Source organism: Lissotriton vulgaris, chromosome 11, assembly GCF_964263255.1.
Source record: "Lissotriton vulgaris chromosome 11, aLisVul1.2, whole genome shotgun sequence".
In the NCBI taxonomy this organism is placed as follows: Eukaryota; Metazoa; Chordata; class Amphibia; order Caudata; family Salamandridae; genus Lissotriton; species Lissotriton vulgaris.
In genome coordinates, this window is record NC_141699.1 from 598,094,316 (window position 1) to 598,108,884 (window position 14,569).

At 51.1% G+C, this 14,569-nt stretch overlaps 1 protein-coding gene across 1 annotated transcript in view; it reads left to right on the forward strand.

Annotated features, from left to right (window-relative positions):
- The window catches only part of PIWIL2 (piwi like RNA-mediated gene silencing 2), a 2,549,426-nt gene that overhangs the window by 2,450,382 nt on the left and 84,475 nt on the right, over window positions 1-14,569 (forward strand). Inside the window, exon 23 of the mRNA XM_086944806.1 lies at window positions 10,174-10,281. Within this exon, the coding sequence (XP_086800932.1) occupies window positions 10,174-10,281 (108 nt within the window). The remainder of the gene's footprint in view (window positions 1-10,173; window positions 10,282-14,569) is intronic.

The following is a 14,569-nucleotide window of genomic DNA, read 5'->3' on the forward strand; positions in this document are numbered from 1 at the left end:
CCCAGATGCTGTTTGGGGGTCCATTGGTCCTACAATGTCTATCCCCACTCTTTCAAAGGGTACCCCCACCACAGGTAGTGGTATGAGGGGGGCCTTTGTTGTGCCACCTGATTTGCAACTGACTTGGCGGGTAACACAGGAGCGACAAAACTCCTTTGTATCTTCTGACATATGGGGCCAGTGAATGTGAGGGACAAGCCTGTCCCAAGTCTTGCTCTGGCCCAGGTGTCCTGCTAAGGGAATATCATGGGCCAAGGTAAGAAGGAAGCCCCTAAATTGCAGAGGAATGACCAACCTCCGGGAAGCACCAGGCTTGGGGTCTCTAGCCTCTGAATAAAGAAGCCCATCATCCGAATACACTTTATGGGTACCTTGAGCATTCCCAGCAGCCTCAGCAGCAGCCTGCTGTCTGAGGGGTTCAAGAGAGGAACAATCTAATTCTGCCTGCCTCAGATCTGCCCTTGAGGGTCCCCCTGTCCCAAGAAACTCAACCTGATCATGCTCAAGTTCTTCTAGGACAGTTCCCTCTTGGATCTCAGAATCATCCTCCTGGGAGGGCTGATCCTCAACCTGAGGCAGGGGGGACGGCACTGCCTTAACCCTCTTGCTCTTTCTCTTGGGTGCTGTCTGGTCTATTGTTCCAAGATCCAGCACTTGTTCAGGTAAGCACTTTTTGGCCTGTGATCTGGTCACAGCAAGGACATGTGCTGAAATCTCCAGCATTTCTGCATGGGTCCTATACTCCACCTCAGACCAAACTGAGGTTTCAAGAGCATTTCTCAACAGACACTCTACTGGAAGGTCTGAACTCACAACAACTTTCTTGAGACCAGTTACCCCTCCCCAGGAGAAGTTAACAACTGCCACACAATGGAAAGTAGTGGCATTGCTAGCATTGGTCACTAGGTACTTCTCACCTAATATGATCTGTTCAGGGTCCACAAAGTTAGGTGTCACCATGGTGACACTGGCACATGTGTCCCTGTAGGCCTGAGCCATCGTGTCATTAATAAAAGGTGTCTGCCTGTACTTGCTCAGATTACTGGGACTTACAGTAGAGGACATTGCTATGTCCCCATCACAGACAAGTACAGCCCAAGTTGGTACTCTGACTAGGCCAGAGTCCGTCTCAGTTCCCAGGGTCAACCCTACTACACCCTTTTGCTGGGAACCACCACTAACAGCTGGACTAGGGGGGACAGTTGCCTTAGGGGCATTGGTGGTTGGTGCTGTGCCCTTCTTGGTGCACTCACTAAACCTGTGAGAGACTGACTTACAGTATCCACACCAGGGCTTCTTTTGGCCTTCTTGTTTCTGTTTGTTCTTTTTGGAGCCACCCTCCCCCTGTGCCTTTTGAGGGCCTGGTGAAGACTTCTGATCTTTTTGTTTCTGCTCATTACCCTTCTGGTCTGCCTTTTTCTGATCACCCCCCCTGGTTCTGGTTTTTCTCCTTAATCCTGGTTCTGACCCATTTGTCTGCCTTCTTTCCCAATTCTTGGGGAGAGGTCAGATCAGAGTCAATCAGGTATTGATTCAATAACTGGTTATGACAATTGTTAAGTATTTGCTCTCTCATGATCAAATTATACAATCCTGTATAGTCCTTAACTTGACTTCCCAATAACCAGCCTTCCAGCGCCTTAGTGGCACAATCAACAAAGTCAGTCCAGTCCTGAGTCTGTGTCTTCTGGGTATCTCTGAACGACAACCTATATTGTTCAGTGGTTAGGCCAAACCCATCAATCAGAGTACTCTTCAGGACAGAGTAGTTGTTAGCATCCCCATCACTAACTGTGAGGAGCTTATCTCTACCTTTTTCTGAAAAGGAGAGCCATAAGATTGCTGCCCACTGACTTTGGGGTACCTGCTGTACTCTGCAGGCCCTCTTCAAAGCAGTAATCCATTTGTAGATGTCATCCCCTTCTTTGTAGGGGGGGACAATCTTGCTTAGGTGTCTATTGTCATAGGACCTATCTTTATCCTTAGGGATAACGCTGCCACCAGTGGGTTCTAACCCACTCTCTCTATGCTCTTTATCACGAGCAAGCTTCTCTTTGGCCAGGGCGAACTCAAGTTCCTGTCTTTCAATCCTAAGAGCAGCTTCTCTCATTTTGGCCTCATGTTCCCTTCTCTGAGGGGAAGTCATCCCTCTCTGAGCAGAGCCATGAGAGCCATTTGAGATGAGAGATTCTCTGGAGCGAGATCTCCCTCTTCTCTGCCTCTGGTTAAGCCCACTTGGGGGTCTGTATGAGGGCTGCCCATACTGACTCCCATGTATGCTTAAGTTAGCCTCACTGAGTCTTCTGACTACGGTCTGATTGTTTGTCTCAAGAACAGAATCATCTCCTTCTTCCTCTTCTGGTACTGGAGTATCAGTATTATCATCTGAGGAGGGAAAGACTTCATCTGGACTTCCTGTATTATCTGTCTTGGGGGACTGTTGAGCATCATTCTCTTCTAATAACTCAATCAGGAACTTGAGGGTAGGGTTTGAACCCTGTTTTAGCCTTCTAGAGGTACACAATTGTCTCAGCTCTGGAAAGGCTAAGGCTTCATATCTCGAAGCAGTCCTCAAGGGATCTACTTGTGCAGGCAGAGAACCACTGGGGTTCAATGTCTGAGACATGTTTTCTAGTGAGGTGGATGTGTTGCACCTACCTACACTATATGTTTTCTAAAGAACCTCTCTAGGAGTTGTAGTCAGGGTGTGCTAGGCCCAGGCTCTACAACAGCTACGGTCAGTAGAACTTAAGTATACTAAGACTTGTTCTTATATGTACCTACAGGTACCTGTGTGATCTTTCAAATGATATCTCAAGATTACAAGTGGTAAAACAACGGCAAGCTCTAATCCCATCCGCTGCACACCAATGTGAGAAGTTGGCCTGGTATATGATGTTCACTGTTCTAGTAAACACCTTGCACCAGTCCAATCAACCCTTATGGTGATGGTTGTAAAGTCAACCTTATAGACCAGCTATCCTACAGGTAGCGTGGACAGAACAGTCTTAGGCTAAAAGACTCTTGAGGGGGTATAAAGCCAGCTGTTTTACCATATGTAACCCCTTGAATACCAGATGAAAGGACACCACACAGGATATATATAAAATATATATGTATTTATTCACTAACACACTCCTATGAACTCTTTATGAGATCAGAGGCAAAAGCAAATAACAAGTTACACTTAGAAATACTTTAAATAGCACAATTTACAGTTAGGACCTAGGGGCGCGTAAAACCATATACTAAGTAAGTGGTATAAGAACCACGACTTGGGAAAGGAGGAGGCCTAGGGCCTAGGGCCTAGGGAATCGCTGGGGCTACACTATCTGACCCTTAGGTTAGGAGTAAGAGGCCCACAGGCGACACGTGCAAAGTCAGTACTCTCACGCGAGAGTCAATAGAAAGTCAATAGGAACGTAAAGGTTAAGTAAATGAAGATTTAGGACACTTCTGATCTAGTTAGAAGGAAACAACTAAAAACCTAGACACTTAGACAGTCAATACCCTTGAGAGCACCAAAATACTTGCGTTACCTCACCCATAGGAAGCGGGTGCATAGGTGTGAAGATGTGTCGGGTTTCGCAGTTGAAGTCTATGGAGCCTGTGAAGAAAGATGCCGCAGGCGACCAGGAGGAAGATGTCCGGGTGGATCCAAGGGTGGATCGGAGTTGAAGAAGACCTGAAAGCAGAGGGGACAGAGTCTAGGTCACTAGCCAGTGACCGGGTGGAACCAGGAAGGAACCAGACGTCGTGGAGGAGCAATCAGGTGCTGGGGGTGAAGCTTGTCGTTGCAGCCACGCGGACCAGGAGGCGTCGAGGACGAGCAGGTGCTGGAGAGGAGCTGTCCCACGAAGATTCTCCCAGATGGAGGGGTCGGCTTCAAGATCGGAGCCAACAAGCCTAAGCAAAGGCACCCCACGCAGGATACACAAAAGGCTTCTGGTGCAGACCAGGAGGGTCTGAGGTACTTCACCTTTTCAGGGAAGCAAGGGCCCGTCTGGAGCAACCAGACCAGCGATGGAGTTTCAAAAGGATTGTCGCCACAGGGCTACTAGCCAACTGGCCAGCAACTGGGACAACGCGTCGAGCAGAACACAAGCAGAAGGGCCCCACGCAGATCTCGTGGAGTGTGGAGGGCTGGTCTTCGGTGCAGGTGGAGCTCGGTGTCGGGTTGTGTCAGTCCCCAGCACACAGCTTCGAGGAGGCCTCAGGTGCTGCGCTGTTAGCAAGTTGAAGACTTTCCAAGTTGCCTGCTTCCACTGGTCCCGACGTCTTCCACGGGGCTCAGCTGTGCTGGAGTCTTGCAGTGGGGTCAGAGGGATACAGGAGTCTTGTCAGGCTCTGTGCTTGGGTTCTGGCGGGAACGGGGACAAAGCAAGCCGTTGAGTTGCTGAATGGTGCCTGGTTGCCCAGGGTGGTCACTCCTTGGCCACAAGGGAGATTTCTTCAGTCTTCAGTTGAATGTCGAAGGGTCCAGAGTTTCATCTTCAGTCGATTCCAGGATTAATCTAAAGTCTCCTGGGTCAGCTCCTACCTTTATACAACTAAAGGGGGCTGGTTTGGTAACTAGGTCCCTCCTATGGGTGGGACCAGGAAGGGGAGTGGTTACACCCCCTTTCCTTTGTGCAGTTCCGACCAGAGCTGGGGCTGGAGTGCCCCAGCAACCGGTTTGAACAGGGGTATGCATGGAGCACCTAGAGTGCTCCAGGCAATGTCTGATTCTATTCAGCCCTCCCTGTCCCAATACACATCCTCCTGTCTGGGGTGGTGCTCGCACCTCCCCAAGCAGGAAACCTATTGTCCAAACCTCCGTGACTGGAAGGACTCCCAGCAGCAGGAGGTCAGACTTGTGTCTGTGGCAGCAGCATCCATTTTGTGATGCTGGGGCTCTGGTTAACTTTAACCGGGATAGTCAGAACTAACCTGTCTTCTCCCTCTAGAAGGGTGAAATGCTACCCCCGTCGCCAGAATTGGCGAGGGGGTAGTATTCCAAAGTGAATGACACCTTACACAACATGTTTTGATAAAGCCAAACCAAAGTTAGCATTAACCGCGAGTATTATAATGCACTTAAGAGTGTATGGCAATATCATAGAACAGCTATAAGGACATGGTTCCGAAAGCTGCAGACAGGCTCAGCTCATGCTAGAGCACCATCTCACACATAACCAAGAACTCTGCCTTCAGGATTGTTAAGGCCTGCATTTGGAGTGACTTATAGGTTACTATTTGTCTATATGTAAGTAGGTATAGGAATACTACACCTAAGCAAAGGGTGGTTACACGACCTTGCCCCAGCTGAGTGATCAGCCAGTTGTGTCTATTTGAGTGGCCAGCCAGGGGTGGCATAATACATGCTGCAGCCCCTGGGAGGCCTTGGTTACACCTATGCGGTACAAAAGGGGATGGTGATGGACTGAGCATCTGAATCAATCAAACACTCACACCCAGTCAAAATATCTGGGTTTAATCAATCACCCTTCTTTAGCCCACTCTGCCACCCCAGTTCAGACATGGCTATATGCAAATCAGTCTGACCCTGTGCCTCATGGGAACAGTACAGCCCGAACTGCCAAGCCATGTCTTCCCTGGACTGGAAACAAGCTTCCGAGGACCGGTTTCTGGCATTCCAGCCGTCTTCAGCCCGGCTTGCTTGAATCCAGTGGCAAAGTGAGCAAGAGACTCACGTCTGAGCATACCCTGCCACACTTATGGCGGCCAAAAGCGGTACAAAAGGGGATGGGGATGGACGGAGCATCTGAATCAATCAAACACTCACACCCAGTCAAAAGATCTGGGTTTAATCCATCACCCTTCTTTAGCCTACTCTGCCACCTCAGTTCAGACATGGCTATATGCAAATCAGTCTGACCCTGTGCCTCATGGGAACAGTCCAGCCCGAGCTGCCAAGCCATGTTTTCCCTGGACTGGAAACAAGCTTCCGAGGACCGGTTTCTGGCATTCCAGCCGTCTTCAGCCCGGCTTGCTTGAATCCAGTGGCAAAGTGAGCAAGGGGCTCTTGTCTGAGCATACCCTGCCACACCTATGGCGGCCAAAAGCGGTACAAAAGGGGATGGTGATGGACGGAGCATCTGAATCAATCAAACACTCATACCCAGTCAAAAGATCTGGGTTTAATGCCACTGGATTCAAGCAAGCCGGGCTGAAGACGGCTGGAATGCCAGAAACCGGTCCTCAGAAGCTTGTTTCCGGTCCAGGGAAGACATGGCTTGGCAGTTCGGGCTGGACTGTTCCCATGAGGCACAGGGTCAGACTGATTTGCATATGGCCATGTCTGAACTGGGGTGGCTGAGTGAGCAAAAGAATGGTGATGGATTAAACCCAGATCAGTTGACTGGGGGTAAGTGTTTGATTTGCTCAAACGCTCCGCCCATCATCTCCTTTTGTATCACTTTGTTCGCCCTAAGTTGGCAGGGTATGCTCAGACGTGAGCCCCTAGCTCACTTGGCCACTAGATTCAAGATAGCCTGGCTGATGAAGATTATGAATCCAAAACCGGTCCCAGGATGCTTGTTTCCGGTCCAGGGAAGACATGGCTTGGCAGTTCGGGCTGGACTGCTCCCATTAGGCACAGGGTCAGACTGATTTGCATATAGCCATGTCTGAACTTGAATGGCAGAGTAGGCTAAAGAACGGTGATGGATTAAACCCAGATTTTTTGACTGGGTGTGAGTGTTTGATTGATTCAGATGCTCCGTTCCTCACCACCCCCTTTTGTACCGCCCTTGGTTACACCTATGCCCTGAGTACCTATGGTACACTTCTACAGGGGCTGACAAGGTGAACCAATTCCCAATTGTGGATGTACCTAGAGTACAAGGTGAATTTAGAGAGAGTGCATCTGGGATGTGGGTCTGATTAGCAGGCCCACAGCCACATCTAAGTCGAAAACCAGTACAGCAAAAGCAAAAAGTGGGGGTGACCATTGGAAGCAGACCCTACTCTCCTACAGCACCCCCAGCCTAATTCATATCAGCACTTCCTGGGAGAAGGCCGTGTAGGTATTCGCAAAAGAGTTGGCCCCACCATCTGCGCTTCAAGCGTGAAACCTCTCCCTCAGTGAGATGGGTCTCCTGTAACAAAAATACCTGTGCTCCCCTTCTCTTATTATAATTGAAAATGTTGTAACGCTTCGCTGGTGTCCCCACGCCCCTAATATTCCAGGTCATAACCTTAATCCCTTCAGGGCTACCCACGTACGCCGCCATCGGATCTGCCAGGAAACCCCCTCCAGCCACTTCCACACCGCCCTCTTGGCAGGGAACAATAAAACCCCTCAAAACAACTCCCCATCCCAAGAGCGGACTGACAACGGTCAGCTGCCCAAACACACAAGCAAATCGCATAGTAAAAACTCACACCAGATCCAAGGCCAACTGCACCAGGACCTGTGGGGGGCGTAGCACAACAGAAAACCAACAAATTGTCTGAATCACTGTCTGTACTTAGCAATAGCCATGTTAGGCCGTTCCAGCCCGCACCCAGGGGCGCCCGCCCAAAGAGCCCCCCTTTCCCACACCACCCTCCACTCCCTCCGGAAGGCCCACCAACTGGACGTTGTTTCGCTTATTGCGCCCTCCGTGTCCTCCACCCGCTTCTCCTATTGACTGACCTTAGAGGACAGCTCGCCCACCTGGGATCATAGTCTGCTGGGCTGGTTCCAAAGCCCCCAGGGATGATTACGTCCGTTTTACACTCTGGGACAGCTTAGTATGTTCGGCCCGCATAAATCAAGTCCAACTGCCACCGTGCTAATGTCCTGGTGGAGGGTCGTCTTGGTGTCCGCTATAGCCTTGAGGATTTTGGCCAGTTGTTAATGAACCGGCACCTCCGCCTGTTCCTCCCCTGCGTCTTTTACAGCAGAGTCCACCTTGCCATCCTCAATGTCTGGTGGGGTACCAATCTGCTTCCCCCGCGGATTCCCAATAGCTGGAGACACTCCTTCCTCTGCCCCTGCCCTGGTGCGGCGGGTCTTAGGTGTGCAAGTAACTGTCTCCTGCCCAGCTGGTACCCACCACTCCAGGGCCGCACACCGTCAGGCGGGCCTCAGTGATGCTGCTGCTGAGGCCAGAGCCCAGGAAAGACTGTTCCACACCACAACCAGAGCCAACTACGACAGGACAGGCCACCTGTAGACCCTACTGGGGGGTACACTCGTACTAAGCTCCCGGGCCCCTCTCCTCCTCCCCGGTAACAACATCCAGTATCCAGAGGGGGTGGGGGGGGCCTGCTCACACCAGTCCTTGATCACCCAAGCTGGCACCTCCTTTTCATGCAGTGCGGGCGGTACACCGGTGTCCCAGGACCTCCCCAGTTTCGACTGTCAACTCAGTCCATTTTCAGGCAGGCACTCCCCTCAAGTCCAGGCCACTGCAAGAGCCGCCGTGTCTCGTCTGATGGTTGGCGCAGCTCTATGGGTGATCTCGCACAGCTCCGCCTCACAACGCTCTGTCCTTCAGCTCTCGCTTGACCCACTCTGTCAGATGCACAGGCACACCGCAGTGGTCGAAGCGGCGCAGCACCTCACACCCGGGGACTCACATCCACTGCAAACAAGCAGCCAAACAGTTGTGTGCCAAGAAAAGTCAACTTGGGCTCATTAGCTGCATCATACCCCCTCATAGAGTGCTCATCCCTTCAGACATGTGTGCCCCAATTCACTTCCAGCTACTACAACTCTGTTCCTTCCTTTTCTCGGGGCAGGCCTTCTTCCGTCGATCTCGCCTCCGCTCAGGAGGGGGAGGAAGAACCCAGCCAATGCACCGTTTCCACCGCGGCTGTGCCAATAGGAGTCTGCGTGGTCTAGCAAGCTATCCTGCTCCAGCGGGTCACGGGTGCACCACCGCACCTCTGGACCTCTCTGTTACTGCCACCACCTCTCAACTAGCGTGGGGGGTCTGTGGGATCTAATATCCGCCTCAAAGTGCCCCTCGCCGCCTGCAGGCAACCAAGCGCACAGACCGCCTTATTTACCCTTCACAGTAATACCAGCTGGTGATGACAGCCATCGCCTCACACAGGGTCCACAATCCTTACGGCCTCTCTTCCACTGAGGTATCATCCAACGAACACGTCCCCGGGGCCCTCGGCTGCCCAGTCATAGACAGACCCTCAATATACCAGTTCGCCAAATAGGGTCTGCCCCAAGGAGAGTTCTCAGGTCTGCAATCGTTGGCCGGGCCGCCAGGAGCACCCTCCGTCCGTCTCGGCCTGACAGAAGAGTCACGCCCCGCCATGACTCAGCTCGCCTCTCCTCTTCAGGCTGCCATTTTCCTTAAGCCTCGCACGTCCTGTCTCTCCTCTGCCGCAGTTCCCGGTGTGCAGGCTCCACAGGGTTGTCTCAGACGCTCCAGGTGCTCCCTCTGATGAGGCCTCAGGTGCGCGCCCCCGGACCAGGGCCGAAGCACCGCTTTACCAGGATAAATTAAATGGCTGGCGCTGAGCTTTAGGCTCACGCTTCCACCATCGGTGGCTTTGTAGCCACGCCCCGTAGCCATTTGAGACTTAACCCATTTTAGGGAAATGCCTACCCTTGCAGAGAACTTTTTCAGACATTACCATGAACACCATGTCATCTACTTTGTAGACAATGCTGTTCACAGAATTTATAAAATTAGAATCTTCCGTTATGTCCTTAAAATCCACCTTCCCACATTTCCGTTCGCATGACTTGCTCTTCTTTTTAAGAGGTAATAAATATAAGAAAGATCCCATGAGGGAGGAGGAAAAATTAATTGCATTTAATAATAATTAATAAGTATCCAATTCATAACTGACCCATTGTTCCTCCCATTTGATTTTTCTATAATGGGTATTTGAATCTCACACCAAATTAAAATACCTGAAAGCAATAATACCTTCTGTATAAGTAATCTTTGCTGCTTTAAAAAATATATGCACTAACTTCTGCAGTTTGTTTTCCCCTGAAAAATTGCAAATAATGGACAACATTCATTAGATGCATGTAACAATCCACTAAAACTGGAGGGGTGGGGTAATTTTTGGGGTTTGAACCACATTTGCTTGTGGATGTGCATGGAAACACTCCCATAACAAAAACAACAGATTTCTGCAAGTATATAGTGGTAACATTTTACATTTGGTGGTATCACTAAATTGCTGATTGTTTGTCTTTGTTCTTCCTAGGGTGGATTTTTTCTTACTGGCTCATCATGTGAGACAGGGCTGTGGCATTCCCACTCATTATGTCTGTGTACTAAATACTGCCAACCTGAGCCCAGATCATATGCAAAGGTAAGACGCACACTAACGTGTTAACATGAAGAGCAAGGTGAGTCAGTAGGGGTTATGGTCAAAGATACAAGGCCACCAGATAGAAAATGTCTAAAGAGAGAAACATGCACATTAAGCCCAGCTGCATACTTTACTCAGATCTTATATAAGGATGTCTAACTAGGAAAATTGCACTGTAAGGGAATCACTTGCCTCTGTACGGAAATTAATTACGTCTTTCCCAACTGTGTATGAAGCAATAGATTTCTTTTGAAGAAAGCAGTCTTGTCTTTCTCTCAAAACCAGTTTAAACGATTAACAATATCGTTTGGAAGATTCCATGTTTTTATTTTCATGTACATAGAAACCTAGAAATCCATGGGTTATTGATTGTCATACATGGATTACCTAGTTCATCTAGGATTTTGACTGTACCTTTCAGTCAGTTTGTGGTACATTGATCTGGATTGTTTTCTGGTTCTACAAGCGACAACTTTCAGAACTTTCCAGCTTGTGTTTGCCGAGTTGTTGACCTATAAACAACCCTTTTGTTCTTGTTGAGTCTGCAGTTTTTTTCTCTGTAGCACATAGAATCATTAGCTGCATTTTTATTCAATCACAACAGGTGATGGACCGAATGTGGATCAATGTCACACACTCAACCCAGTCCAAAGATCTGGGCCCAAATCCATCGTTTTTTTGCACTCCACACCACCCTGGGTTAGACAATGGCGATATGCAAATCAGCTCTGACCCTGTGCCCCATGGGAACAGTCCAGTCCGAACTACAAAAGCCATGTCCACATGGCACTCCACACCACTGGAGTCAAGCTAGCCGGGCTGATGAGAGGTGTTACCTCGAAACCGTTCCGTTCCTCGGATGCTTGATTCCGTTCTGGGAAGGACATGGCTTTTGTAGTTCAGACTGGACTGTTCCCATGGGGCACAGGGTCAGAGCTGATTTGTATATCGCCATTGTCTAACCCAGGGTGGTGTGGAGTGCAAGAAAACAATGGATTTGGGCCCAGATCTTTGGACTGGGGTGAATGTGTGACATTGATCCACATTCGGTCCATCACCTGTTTTGTTTGCAAATACCGCCATAAGTGCGCTGGGGATGCTCAAACGTGGGTCCCAGGCACTCCACACCACTGGAGTCAAGCTAGCCGGGCTGATGAGAGGTGTTACCTCGAAACCGGTCCGGTCCTCGGATGCTTGATTCCGTTCTGGGAAGGACATGGCTTTTGTAGTTCGGACTGGACTGTTCCCATGGGGCACAGGGTCAGAGCTGATTTGCATATCACCATTGTCTAACCCAGGGTGGTGTGGAGTGCAAAAAAACAATGGATTTGGGCCCAGATCTTTGGACTGGGGTGAATGTGTGACATTGATCCACATTCGGTCCATCACCTGTTTTGTTTGCAAATACCGCCATAAGTGCGCTGGGGATGCTCAGACGTGGGTCCCAGGCACTCCACACCACTGGAGTCAAGCTAGCCGGGCCGATGAGAGGTGTTACCTCGAAACCGGTCCGTTCCTCGGATGCTTGATTCCATTCTGGGAAGGACATGGCTTTTGTAGTTCGGACTGGACTGTTCCCATGGGGCACAGGGTCAGAGCTGATTTGCATATCGCCATTTTCTAACCCAGGGTGGTGTGGAGTGCAAAAAAACGATGGATTTGGGCCCAGATCTTTGTGACCATGGGGTGAATGTGTGACATTGATCCACATTCGGTCCATCACCTGTTTTGTTTGCAAATACCGCCATTAGTGCGCTGGGGATGCTCAGACGTGGGTCCCAGGCACTCCACACCACTGGAGTCATGCTAGCCGGGCTGATGAGAGGTGTTCCCTCGAAACCGGTCCGGTCCTCGGATGCTTGATTCCGTTCTGGGAAGGACATGGCTTTTGTAGTTTGGACTGGACTGTTCCCATGGGGCACAGGGTCAGAGCTGATTTGCATATCGCCATTGTCTAACCCAGGGTGGTGTGGAGTGCAAAAAAACGATGGATTTGGGCCCAGATCTTTGGACTGGGGTGAATGTGTGACATTGATTCACATTCGGTCCATCACCTGTTTTGTTTGCATTTTTATTCAAGGCAAGGTCTCCGGAGCTTTGGCTGTTATTGAATTCATGACTTTGTCTCAAGGAAGCAAACAGTACTGAACATAGTTGCCTTTATTAGTAAAAAAAAAGAAACATATTCAAGTTGGTTTTCGGGCTCTGTTATATACTGTAGAGCCCTCCAAACCGGGCGAGGACATTAGTAGTCCGTGAGTGGACCCCACTTATTACATCGCCACCTGGGGCAATGTAGGAAAGTAACCCTTTTGACATGGTTACCCCCCACGTTTCGCCTGTTATCTGATGGAACTTTGACTGAAAGTGCCCTAGGTTCCTGCTAACCAGGTCCCCAATACCAGTGTTCTTTCCCTAAATTGTTCCATTGTTCCACAATTACTACCACTTTAGACTCCATGTAGGTCCCTAGTAAATGGTACCCTGGGCATTAGGACTAAAGAGGGTCTCTAAGGTCTGCAGCATGATGTGTGCCACCCTAAGAGACCCCTCACCAAGCTCCTGCAAACTGCCATTGGATTCTGCGTGTCTTGGCGCCGAGAAAAGTGAAGAGTCGACACGGCACACATCCCTGTGTGCATTGCCTGCAAAACACTACCTGTGTATCTGAAAGAAACAGGTTAGTATTAGATTCCTTACCTTAGAATATCCCCAGGCGTCAGACTGGATCCGGAAACCTTTGCGTAGCAGTACCCTTGCGCGTCGGTAGGCATTGTCTGCGTCTCCGCGTCTGTCGTTGTAGCCGGGATGACGTCGCCAGAGTACTTAGACGCCGCCCTCGCGCGCTGACATCAGTTCTTCTTTTTTCCACGCCAGCAAGCGCAGATCCGGAAAAAGTTGTACCCTTAGTCCATTTTTGAGTAACTTTTTCGATCCTTCTTGATCATTTTTTGAAGTCTATCGACTCCGACGGTGCCGGTAGGGATGCCCGGGTTCAAACCCTGCGTCAACTGCAACCGACTGATGTCGGTTACCGACCCCCATCGCCGGTGCCTTCACTGTCTGGGCCCCCACCACCACGACAAATCCTGCTCCTGCCTGGCCCTGAAGTCCAAAGCTAGACGGGAGCTGTCCCGCAAGCGACTCTAGCTCCGGCAGTCAGCCCCGCGCCGCTCGAGGTCCCAGTCCGCGAGGAGGGCGAGGGACCGGTCGCGGGGTCGGAGTCATCATAGCTCCGGGAGTCGTCACCAGTCTTCTGGTTCGAAGTCCTCAGGTAAGAGGCACAAGAAGTCAAAAAGGCGTCATCGCTCTTCTGACTCCCCCCAACGCTCTCACGACGCGGCCAGGGGTTCGGGCAACACCACCCCCGCGGCTCCGCCGGAGCCGCAGGCATTGCGGCCTGCTTCATACCCGCCGATCCCTGGGCAGGACGCGACGCCGGAGGAGATCGAGGCGTTCCTCACGGCCATGAGGTCCCTCACTCCTCCGTTGGGTTCCGCTGCGCCTTCGGGCCAAGCGGCCCCGACTGGGTCCCTATGCGGGCCGGGTGCTTCGGCCCCTGTGCCGTCGGGTGCTTCAGTGCTGTCGGCGACTTCGGTCCAGACTCTGCAGGTTCCCGCCGGATCCGGGTCGTCGCCGGTCGACCTCGCCGGCGCCGGCCCCCAGGGTGTCGCCTCCGGCGCCGTCCCAGGACGACGTCGTCCCTGGTCCTACCCTCGATTCGGGTCCGGCATCGGAGCGCCGCCGCTCTCGTCGCCGATGGGAGATTTCTATTTCTATGACCCGGCCCCATCATTTGACCCTGAGTATCAGGAGATGGGTGGCGAGGAGGATTGGGAGGGGTCCGGGGACCCTCTGGCACGTGAGTGCCAGTCTTCTCAGGACTGGACAGGTGAGCTTAGGGAGGCCAGTGGTCTGGACACTTCGCCCAACACTGGTTTTGTCTCCCCTCCTAGGAGGGGCTGCCTATAGTGTGGTGCTGACGCGGGCTGCCAAGGCCTTGAGTCTTGAGCTCCCCGTCACGGCCGTGAGGACTAACCTCCTCACTGAGGTCCTTAAACCGCAGGCAAGCTCGGCTGAGCCTCTGATGCCGTTTAATGAGGCCTTGTCAGACGTTCTTCTGGGCACTTGGTCCAAGCCCACTACAGGTCCGCCGGTATATAGTGTGAGAAGTTGGCCTGATATATGATGCTCACTAGTTCTAGTGATCACCTTGTATCAGTCCAAACAACCCTTATGGTGATTGGTTGTAAGTCAACCTTATAGACCAGCTATCCTAATGGTAGCA